Genomic DNA, 12090 nt, shown 5'->3' with positions numbered 1-12090 from the left:
ATGATTAATTTAGCTTGATCATCTGATTTGAAGCCAGTCTTTGCAACTTTTGGCACAACCCAGAGCTATAGTAGGAAAAGCTGTAACAGGAAAAGAAGACAAGCAAGGTTGTATTGCTTTGTTCTAGAATCAGAAAAGTTAAAACTTTAATAATTAAGAAATAGATGTTAGATACTGCCAAGTGGGTCTCATTGTTGCTGAGCAGATACCTGCTAACAATAATCCCAAATTTTAGAAGTTACCTAACAGGAGGGAGAAATCCATGTTAAATTTTAGTGAACCAGATTGATAACAAATATATGTCTAGGCCTTTTTTGGGGGGTGGGGGGGGAGTACAGTTTTGTGCATATCCTCACACCATAATTTAACCATTTTTTTAAACAGAGAAAGCATTTTGACCATTTTTCTAAAGAAGCAAAGTTCTTTTAATTCACAAGTGTTACTGTTTATTGACTAGAAATACAATAAAACATTGAGATGAAAACAGTGGAGAGAAAATAAGCTCACTCACTACCTAGGTAACTTACTCCTTCAAAGCTGCCTCAGTGTTCCTCAGCCCAATTCGTGCCTCCTTAATATGTCTAATACCATATTTCCTAGACCTTCGAGGTTATTTGGCATTATTAAATTATGAATCATAAAACAGCTTCATGGGCATCCTTACTTTATAATAAAAACTTTATTAAATAAAGTCTCAGGGAAAAATAAATGTAGCCCAATTAAGTTTTTATCAATATCTATGAATTAAAATAATTAAAAACTATACAATGCAGTTTAATAACTTTTATGTTTTAGAAGGCATTTTACCTGAGGGCACATGGATATATGTTGGTTATTCCAGAGGACAAAGAAAAAAGTTGAGAGAATTCAGAATTTTTTTATTATACACACTTGACCATCCACCTTGAAGGAAAGAAAATATAGTCAAGTCACTGGGATAGGGAGGCAAGATTCCAGGTACCGTGGTGGTCAACAGTAGTCTGAGGGATAAATCAAAATATTTGATCATTGGTAGTTTGAATGTTTGCTACCTAATCCAATTGTGATTGAATCTAAGGTAAAAATTCTCTGGAATCATGCTGTCCAATAGAAATATAATTTGGCCTACATACGTGTAATTTTAAATTTTCTAGTAACCACCTTAAACAAAATAAAAGGAAACAAGTGAAATTGCCTTTAATAATATATTTAATCTAATCCAACATATCCAAACTATTTCAATGAGTAATCAATATTTTTAAAAAGTTAAAAAGAGATGTTTTACATTTTTGTGTGCTATGTCTGAAATTCAGTGTATTAAAGCACAACTCAATTTGGACTTAGCCACATTTCAGGTTCTCAGTGGCCGTATGTGGCTAATGACTATTGGAAAGTGTATCTTTAGAACATCTAGGCTTTATGTGCCCATGACATTGAGAAACAGAACTTGCCTCATATCTAATATAAAATATTAAGTTACAGATTTACAGATTTTAGAGCAGGGATCCTCAAACTACGGGCCGCAGGCCACATGCGGGTGTTTTTGCCGTTTTGTTTTTTTACTTCAAAATAAGATATGTGCAGTGTGCATAGGAATTTGTTCATAGTTTTTTTTAAACTATAGTCCAGCCCTCCAACGGTCTGAGGGACAGTGAACTGGCCCCCTGTTTAAAAAGTTTGAGAACCCCTGTTTTAGAGGATACCTATATCTGTACTGGCCAAGTAAGCCTCTAATCTAGGTTAGTTTGGGGACTAGCCATTTGCATGATCAGGATGAATAGTTTTTGTTTAGTTTAATCACCATTTGGTAAAATATTAATGGATTTCTGTACTTTTTCTGTAGGTGCAATTCTTTTGCCTATGGTCATGCATATTCTGCCACATCTAAATTCTATAAAGATTTTATGTAATAATACAGAAACAAAGTTTTATTTTTATGATCTGTACTTCAATTGCTAGAAATCTGTGACTATATATTCTGAACTTTAAATAAAATGATAATGGATACCTTACTCTCTTTTTTTAAAATGTATTTTTATTGATTTCAGAGAGGAAGGGAGAGAGGGAGAGTTAGAAACATCGATGAGAGAGAATCATTGATCGGCTGCCCCCTGCATGCCCCCTACTGGGGATCGAGCCCGAAACCTGGGCATGTGCCCTTGACTGGAATCGAACCTGGGACCCTTCAGTCCGCAAGCCGACGCTCTTATCTGATGAGCCAAACCAGCTAGGGCATACCTTACTCTTTACAATATTAAATTTAAATAATTGGGATTGACAAAATCTGATTTGCATTTTCTTTTGTATTTTAAGGATATGGAATATTATCTTGTAAAATGGAAAGGATGGCCAGACTCTACAAATACTTGGGAACCTTTGCAAAATCTCAAGTGCCCGTTACTACTTCAGCAATTCTCTAATGACAAGCATAATTATTTATCTCAGGTAAAGAAAGGCAAAGCAATAACTCTAAACAACAACAAAGCTTTGAAACCTGCCATTGCTGAATACATTGTAAAGAAGGCTAAACAAAGGATAGCTCTGCAAAGATGGCAAGATGAACTCAACAGAAGAAAAAATCATAAAGGAATGATTTTTGTTGAAAATACTGTTGACTTAGAGGGCCCACCTTTAGACTTCTACTACATTAATGAATACAAACCTACTCCTGGAATCAGCTTAGTAAATGAAGCTACCTTTGGTTGTTCATGTACAGATTGCTTCTTTGATAAGTGTTGTCCTGCTGAAGCTGGAGTTCTTTTGGCTTATAATAAAAACCAACAAATTAAAATCCCACCTGGTACCCCTATTTATGAATGCAACTCAAGATGCCAATGTGGACCCGATTGTCCCAATAGGATTGTACAGAAAGGCACACAGTATTCACTTTGCATCTTTCGAACTAGCAATGGCTGTGGCTGGGGTGTAAAAACCCTTGTGAAGATTAAAAGAATGAGTTTTGTCATGGAATATGTTGGAGAGGTACGTTCAACTTACCACACAGCAAATGATGTGTGTGAACCGTTTACACTTTTAAAAAGTTCTCTTTTTATCTAACAAATATTTGATAAATTTCGATATTATCATTTGCAAATATGCAGAAATTTTACATTTAAAAGAAGGGTCCACAGTTGTTTGGAATTGGATCACTAGCATAGTTAGAAATATAAACTTGAATAAACAAAAATATGTACATTGACAAATGAGATACAGTCATCTTTCAACAAATACCCATTTATAGTCAATGTAAGTGACATTTGTAAAGTTTAAAATATGACAATTATTTTTACACTAATTTCTAAGAAGAAAATGAGATCTAAACACATGCTGACTTTGAAACTTTTAAATTATAATTTACTGCATTCATTTGACCAAATATTGGTTAAATGTATTTGCCAAAACTCAGTTTTGTTTCAACTTGAAAGATACTATAGAGTAGACCAGTGTTTATGAGCAAGTGCTGTAGGATAAACATAAAAACATTTATTGTGTCCATAAGAAAATCCAAATAAACTCTTTGTATCTGTAACTCAGCTACAAAGACTACTTTCTACATTACCAAATACTAGACAAATTTATTTTTATAGATATAATGTGTATATATGCAAAAGTATTATTTCCCATGTGCCACTTACTATTCTAAGCACCCTATATATTAACACATTAATTCTCTCAACTCTAAGGTAGTGGTATCATCTCCATCGTTATAGGCAAGGAAACAGGCACAGAGAAATTAAGTACCTTGCTCAAGGTCACACAGTAGTAAAGAAGAGTCAGGATTCAAAACCAAGGCTCCAAAATCAGTGCAATCCACCACTGCTACACTTCCTCAAGCTGATGGTGGTTAAGCTGTGACTAGAAAAATACGAGTATGACTGCATATCTGGGCTGTCACATCTGACATTTTAAAAGTTGTTTGGAATTGGATCACCTAATTTTGAGATTAAATTGGATCCCTATATTGATCTTTATATTTTTAGACAATGGCAGATGATTATAAATCACTGTTTAGGATACTAAATCTTTTATAATTCAATTATTCTCTTTTTTGGCTTAATAAGCACAGCAGCTAAATTTGGTTGACACTATAAATCACCACAGACATTTTTTTTTTCTTTTAATCCTCACCCAAGGATATTTTTTCCCATTGATTTTGAGAGAGTGGAAGGGAGGGGGAGAGACTGAGAGATACATCGATGTGAGAGAGACACATCGATTGGTTGCCTCCCTCACGCATGCTGACCTGGCCAGGGATCTAGCCTGCAACCAAGGTACATGCCCTTGACCAGAATCAAATCCCCCACCCTTCATTCCATGGGCCAAAGCTCTAACCACTGAGCAAACCAGCTAGGGTGACATTTTGTTTCTTAAGCTGAGCATGTGGTAAAGCTATGTTAAGAGCAGAACTGTAAGTGATGATTTTGAGCTGCCTAATTTCATGAAAACAACCTATTCCTATAAAATAAAACTTTCCATACAATTGACTGCAAATTTAACATACCTTCTCTCCTATGTTTTTAATAAATTTCCCTTTGTAACTGCACACAGATTAGTTATAGGAAAAATGTCCCTTCAAAGCACATATACTTGTAAACTTAGTGCTTTGCATTCTGTTATGTCCTACAAAGAGCTATAGTTATGTCGCATTTTGAACATCTCAGTAGATTAGAATGAAAGTAGTACATGGTTTCAGCTTCATTGTTAAATGGTCCTAATTCCTATTTAAATAGTCATAATTCTTTTGCACCATCATTTCTACTCCCTTTGTTTTCCCACCTCTTTCTGTCTGGCTCTTCTAGAGTCATTTGTGTGAATGTATATTTTGATGACACTTTATTTTTAAACATTTGTAGACACTACTATGTTAATTAATAGATTTATAGATGAGAGTTTCTTTGCTTCAGCAGTATCTATATAATATACTATAGTTTTTTAATTTTTAGGTAATCACAAGTGAAGAAGCTGAAAGACGGGGGCAGTTATATGACAACAAAGGAATCACATACCTCTTTGATCTGGATTATGAATCTGATGAATTCACAGTGGATGCAGCTCGATATGGAAATGTGTCTCATTTTGTGAATCACAGTGTAAGAAATACGGAAAGTATAGGCAGAACGAATTAGTACTGTGTTTAATGGTCTTCCATAGTTGAAATAATTACCTTTGAACCACAGATTCCTTTAATATTTCCAAAGTATTTTAGTATAAGGGCTTCTTATATTAAGCCATGGGATTATCGCTGTATTAGAAAAATTCATTTGGAAAATTCAAAATGCAAATACCATGCATTTTGCAAGTCTTTACATATGTTACTTCACTTAAACTTTCCAACAACTTCATAAGATAGTTATCCTCAGAGGAAGAAATGAGCAGAGGAGTTAAGAGGTAGAAGAAAGTTTAAGGAACACATATAACTATATAGAAGTTAACACAGCTAAATTTTTGGATATTTAACTAAAGATAGTTGTATTCTCTTAAAATATAAACATGTTAACATTTTTATAAGATTTACAAATTTGTAGAGTATTGAAATAGTATTTAGGGCTATTTTTCTAAATTATAAGTTAGTATTCTTAAGTATTAGTCTTGTAAGATTGAAATCTCCATTTTATAGATTTCAAGGAAATGTATCTCAGAGAGTAAGTTATATATATAGCTGACCATATAAGGAAGTAGACCGTGCTAAACTTTTGATGGATTTTACACCAAGAAGCTAATTTATGACTAGTAATGAAATGCCAGAGACCTTCTGACTCCCTTCTTTTCTGATTTACTTAAATTTTTACTTTAATCTTGTTCTTAATAATAAATTTGGGATACTCCATATCCCAGAATTTAGTGTAGAGTTCTCAATATAATCAAACAATTTCAAGCAAGAGTTTAAGTAATGAAACCCCATGCAATATGAAACTTGAGTTCTACAGTACTGACTTGATTTATTAAATGCAGTTGTTCTAATTCTTTAAATATGCCTTACTGAGTGAGATATTAACAGGTGAACTGATAATGTTATCTGGATTTGCAGTAACATTCTCCAGAAAAAATTAAAAAGGAATAGATGAAACAAGATTGGCAAAAATGTTGATAATTTTTGAAGCTGCATAGTGGATTCATTATGTTTTCAAATAAAGTTTGAAAACATTATTTTTACATATTCATATCTCAAGACCTCCAAATAATCAATTTCCAGGACATCTTAAAAAAACAAATACTCTGGGCAACTGAAAATTTTATATGGATGTAGAAGAGTTCATTCACGTCATTTTCACTTAAATGGGTTCTAACATTCTTTTTTAGTGTGACCCAAATCTTCAGGTGTTCAATGTTTTCATTGATAACCTCGATACTCGTCTTCCCCGAATAGCATTATTTTCCACAAGAACCATAAATGCTGGAGAAGAGCTCACTTTTGATTATCAAATGAAAGGTATGGTTTTCAAGTAGTTTTGTTGGTGTTGTTTTAGTATGAAGAATCTGTTCAAGAATAGGAAAAGACTAGATCATCTGAACCAATATTAAAGATGAAAACAGTGAGGCTTTGTCTTTTTATTCAAGGTCTCAAAGCTAACCTGACAGAGCTAAAACTGGAATCCAGGTCTGCCTGACCTTGAGCTGAGTGATGTTATTTCTTATATATCACATTGCCAACTGCTTTTTTCAGAATTTCCATTATGGAAACCTACTTATTTTAACATCTTTTCTCAGTACTACTTGGATTTAAAAAATTGTAAGCCTACATTTTTGAATCTTTACTAAGAGATGGATTTTTTTCTTTTGTTTTTTGAGATGGATATTCTTAGTAAAGAGAATTGAGAGATTGAAAATGTGATTTAAATCACACATGAACTTATTCCATTCCTACTGGAATTTGGCTTTTAAAAAGAACATTTAGTTCTATTTACTTTATTGTGATACTATAAATAAGCATGATGCCTTTTACATATTGTTACTACTTGATTTTATTTATGGCTCTTAAATAATGTATGAAATGAATAATTGTGTATTGGATTTTCCAGTTGCATCATTTCAGAAATCCATTCTCATAAATATGGGCTAATAACATAAACTTTACCTCTTATTAGCTTACACCAGTGGTCGGCAAACCGCGGCTCATGAGCCACATGCGGCTCTTTGGCCCCTTGAGTGTGGCTCTTCCACAAAATACTACGTGCAGGTGCGCACATACAGTGTGATTGAAACTCCGTTGCCCATGCGCAGAAGTCGATTTTCGGCTTGGGCGAGTCTATTTTGAAGAAGTGGTTCTAACGCCGAACCACACTCAAGGGGCCAAAGAGCCACATGTGGCTCGCGAGCCGCGGTTTGCCAACCACTGGCCTAGACCATCCTTTCAAGACAATTCATAATGATTTTTCTCTGAATATTCACATTTATTTAATGCTGATAGAAAATTTGAAACTCATTCTGAATTGCCTTAACTATCTTTCTCCTGTATTTCTTTCTCTACATATTCAGGTTCTGGAGATATATCTTCAGACTCTATTGACTACGGCCCAGCCAAAAAGAGAGTCAGAACTGTGTGCAAATGTGGAGCTGTGACTTGCAGAGGTTACCTCAACTGAATTTTCAGGAAATAGAGCTGAGGATAAATGTAGTTTTGGTTTTTTCTAATGTTAACATTTTTAAAAATAAATATGTGGGACTCTTTTCATATTATCAAGATTATATACTATGTTAATTTACAATTCCTGTTTCAAACTATTGGCCAAAATGCATCATTGATGCTTCTGAGGAGAGGAACACACGGTCACATAGACCAATTTGAAATATACCTAATTAGTGGTTAGATACCAAACAAGAAAGGAATACTACTACAGGTCAGCATATACATACTTAAGAAGTCTGTGTGAATAGAAAAACACCTCCTTCAGTGTTTTAAGTGTTAAACTGATAATGTCATGATCACTAAGATAAAACATTCAATTTGCCATATACCTTGAATTTAGAGAACTAGTAAAGTTCTATTTTTGTTACTATGTTGTCATTCCTGTTTACCTATTTATTACTATATATATTGTTACTTGTATTGGATACAAATAGGTGATACTGAATTATACCGTTTTCTACTTCTTTCATTAAAACATTGAGATCTTAATAATACTGAAATTTAAGGTCTAAAATTAAATGTGAAAATAGTTAATTACAGCTTTATTTCATATTTTGAAGCAATTTGACCATTATTTGAAGGGTATATGTTTGAACCAATAATCCTATAGGAGAAAAATCTCCCAAAAGCTCTAAAATTCTAGAATAGTTGGCCATTAATGCCTCTTGGAAATGACACAGCAATGTGAGCAGGAAGGTGTTTTTTGGAGTACCAGGCAAGGGAAATGGGGTGCTTTAAGGATCCTTTCAAAGACATGAATTTGGAGATTCATGTGAGTACTTCTGGTCCAGACAGTAAAACAAGATACCCCTGAGAGCAGCTGTACTTAATATAACATTAACATAACACTTTCTGAATATGAGGCTGTTTTGAACATTTCTTTTCTACCAAATTTAACTATTTTTATATTTCCTACAAGCTCTTCTTTAAAAATAATCTATATTTTGAACTGATACCTATTTTATATGTGAGTTTTTAAAATGTGACAAAGCTAAACTTGGCTTGGCCAAAGTGTGTGCCTGAATTATGAGACCATTTATTACTTGAACTATGAAGACTGAAATGGAATATATTCATTGTTGGTTTTGTTTATTTTCCTACATAGTAAAACCTCAAAATGGTGTTTTCATCTCTTTCTGATTCTGGGTTTTCTAATCTGGTTTTTCTTTCCGATTCTGGGTTTTCTAATCATGGTGTTCAACATAAAAGTAAAGGCAGCAAATACATCTAGCTCTCGGTATTTCTAAGCTCATTGCCCTAGGCTTTAACGACCTAAAATAAGCTTTAGTAAATTGAACTGACTTCAAGAATGCAGCATTTTAAATATTTTCTTTTTTAAAAAAAATATTTGTATTTAAAATATCTTCTTAATCCCTAACCTCTTTTTTTGGGAAAAGCTACATTTAATTATTATATTGTTATTATGACTTTGTTCTTTCATAATACAGGGTAAATTGTTTACATGTTTAGAACTTCAGAGTATATTTGCTAACCAAAATTTACAGAAGGTGTGAAAAAAAAATACTGACATGGTATCAGTGTTGAGCAAGCATCATTGATTTTACAGGTTGCTCCCCTTGGCCAACCATTCTTTGAATTATAATTGGTAAGTTTAAAGATGTAATTTTCATTTTTTTAAAAGTCTGTTTCACTGCCTACTTAATCTTGTCTACTTTTTGTGTTAAAAATATAAAACAGGAGGGCAAAGGGAAAATGGCTATTTTCAGTCAACTGTATTGTTATTAATAGAAATTCAATGAGCCTTTGAGATTTTAATTACCTGTTACCCTTATATTGTTAAATAGCTGAACTCTAGTAGAAAAATCAACATTTAGCTTCTTTACATTAGTTTCCTAAGTTGTCATAATTTTTTCTCTCAATATAAAGCAAATATTCAGTGGTAGTATTTAGATCAAGTTTAAACTGTCAGTTAATCCACTGTAGAAGTACTATTAATACCATTGTTTTCGGTTTCTGCATATGAAGATTGATACACAATTGGTAATCTCAGGTTTTTTCCATATATACAAAATCTATACAGCACTTATTATTCTTATATTTCAGTAGTTTTTCTTTAGCAAATAAATATAGACATTTGATTTTCTATTTATCATAGGTTAGCTTTGTTTCTGAATATTTTACTGTCTTTTCCAGGCTACAAAAAGGATAGAAAAATACTGATGTATTCCTGACTACCTGCTGTTGAGATTAACCAAAGGTTTATATACATTTCCTTTCAATGTTAGATTTCTTTTTAAACAGTTAATTGTTGTCATGGTTCATGCATTTGGATATTAAAGTATAATTTTACACTTAGCATAATCTGAATGGATATTTCTCAAAATTGTTTGAGCATTATCATCACCAGGTATTTAAACTAGTTTCACTAAGTACTGCCTAGAACTGCAAAGGAAGTTTAGAATTAGAGCTAAGAAATATTCCTTGAGCAAGTCTTAGACCTTTATATGTACTCATAAATCTGAGTTTGGTGCTATCATTCCAAAGGAAGTAGGTTTAGATTGATTAAGTAATATTAACATGCCCAAGATCACCCAGTAAACTATACCTATATTTAATTAATTTAACAACTTCAGGCATACTTTAAAAAAAATAAATTTCTACTATGAGTTTAAACAAACTTCTAAGTCTTGGATTCATCTCTAAGGCAAATGGGGCTAGCCACTGGATTTCTTCTGTGAGGTTTCTTGGCATTTTGAAACTTTTTTGCCTTTCTAGTACTTTATAGTTCCTGAAGTAAAACATCAAGTAGTCACTATAATTAATCCTGCTCACTGTTGTGCTCTTTTTGAGGGGCCTTGTTGCATAGTGATTAAGAGCATGGACTCTGGGGCCTGAATTGCCTGTATTTGAGTCCTGGCTTCAACCTTTACTAGCTATGTAAACCAACCTCTCTGTGCCTTAGCTCCTCATCTGTGAATAGGAATAATGAATATATTTACACTAGAGGCCTGGTGCACGAATTTGTGCACAGGTGGGGTCCAGCCGGCCTGCCCCCATCCAGGCTGATCGGCCTGGTCAGCTGGGAAAAGGGCTGTGGGTGGTTGGTGGGCCGGGGGGGAGGGGCCGCAGGCGGTTGGCCGGCTGGCCCTGGCTCCGGCCGAACTCCCGGTTGAACTCCTGGTCGAGGGGACAGTTTGTATATTAGGCTTTTATTATATAGGATACTTCAAAGGGTGTTGTGAGGATTAAAAGAGTTAATACACAGTGTGTGAAAGAATTAAGCATTATCACAGAGTAAGCACCATATGTATTAGCTGTAATTATTCTGTACCTTTGGTACAGAATATAAGCCTGTACTGATGTTTAAATTACAGGTTTATACAGTGACCCTTGAACAACACAGGTTTGAACTTGGGGGTCCCCATGTTCAAGGGTCAACTGTATAAAGCTGTACTTTAACATCTTTTGTGATCATTATAAGTATTTTGACCAAAACTGTTCTAGGGAGAAACCAAGATGGCAGCATAGGTAAACACCTAAACTGCTGCCTCGCACAACAATTTCAAAACTACAACTAAAAGACAAATGGACATCATCCAGAACCACAGGAAGGCTGGCTGAATGGAAATTCTACAACTAGAAGGAAAGAGAAAAGCACACTGAGACTCAGAGGAACTACAGGAGGCAGAGGTACTGAGACGCGCGTGTGCGCGGAGAGGACTGGCAACGGAGTGCACGGCTGGCTTTCTCAAGTGGGAAGGAGACAAAAGCTCCTGAGTGCGCTGAACTCCAGTTCCGGGTGAGAACTGGGGACCCAGACTCATTAGGGGAGAAACTGGACTGTCTGGCAGCGGGTGGAACTCGAGGGTGGCTTTCTCTCAGAAGTGCTTGCAGCGATTACCAAGGGACACTGAGACCCAGGGGCCTATTAGGGCAGGGCTGACGGAAAACCAATGCTGTCTGCTCCACCCTGAGACTCCGCCCCATTCAAGCTGAGCACAGAGGCTTTTGCAAGTCTTCTCCCATAAGGGTGTCTCCAGCACAGAAGTTCTCCCAGTGTAGACACGGCTGATCCTCACAACCAATTGGCCCGGAGGTCAATTCCTCCCAGTGATACCAACAACAATCAAGGTTTAACTACAACAAGACTGTGCACACAGCCCACAAAGGGGTGCACCAAGAGTGTCCACCTCAGGTAACTGGGGAGACTGAGCCACTGGGCCCTATAGGACACCTAGCACACAAAGCCACTCTATCAACTCAGGAAAGCAGCCAAAATGCGGAGACAAAAAAAACAGATCACAAATGAAAGAAATGGAGGAAAGCAAACGACTGGATATAGAGTTCAAAACCACGGTTATAAGGTTTTTCAAGAATTTTCTAGAAAAGGCCGATAAATTTAGCAAGACCCTCGAGGATATGAAAAAAGGACCAACTAGAAATTAAGCATACACTGACTGAAATAAAAAATACTATACAGAGATATAACAGCAGACTAGAGGATCGCAAGAATCAAGTCAAAG

At 35.0% G+C, this 12090-nt stretch overlaps 1 protein-coding gene across 3 annotated transcripts in view; it reads left to right on the top strand.

The window, feature by feature from the left end:
- SUV39H2 (SUV39H2 histone lysine methyltransferase) overlaps positions 1-11777 on the top strand; it is a 37099-nt gene extending 25322 nt beyond the window's left edge. The window contains exons 3-7 of one of the 3 annotated variants that reach the window (XM_079772147.1): positions 2293-2961; positions 4923-5069; positions 6280-6409; positions 9174-9212; positions 11072-11777. In XM_079772147.1, the coding sequence (XP_079628273.1) occupies positions 2293-2961; positions 4923-5069; positions 6280-6409; positions 9174-9202 (975 nt within the window). In that variant the 3' untranslated portion in view covers positions 9203-9212; positions 11072-11777. Of the gene's footprint in view, positions 1-2292; positions 2962-4922; positions 5070-6279; positions 6410-7455 lie in introns of all 3 variants that reach the window. The other 2 variants (XM_079772146.1, XM_079772148.1) reach the window with 2 other exon arrangements.
- The last annotated feature ends 313 nt before the right edge of the window (positions 11778-12090 follow it).

The sequence above is a fragment of the Cnephaeus nilssonii genome, assembly GCF_951640355.1.
Source record: "Cnephaeus nilssonii genome assembly, chromosome: 1".
NCBI classification, from domain to species: Eukaryota; Metazoa; Chordata; class Mammalia; order Chiroptera; family Vespertilionidae; genus Cnephaeus; species Cnephaeus nilssonii.
Note: the sequence above shows the minus strand (reverse complement) of the source record. Positions and strands in the feature narration are given on the sequence as shown.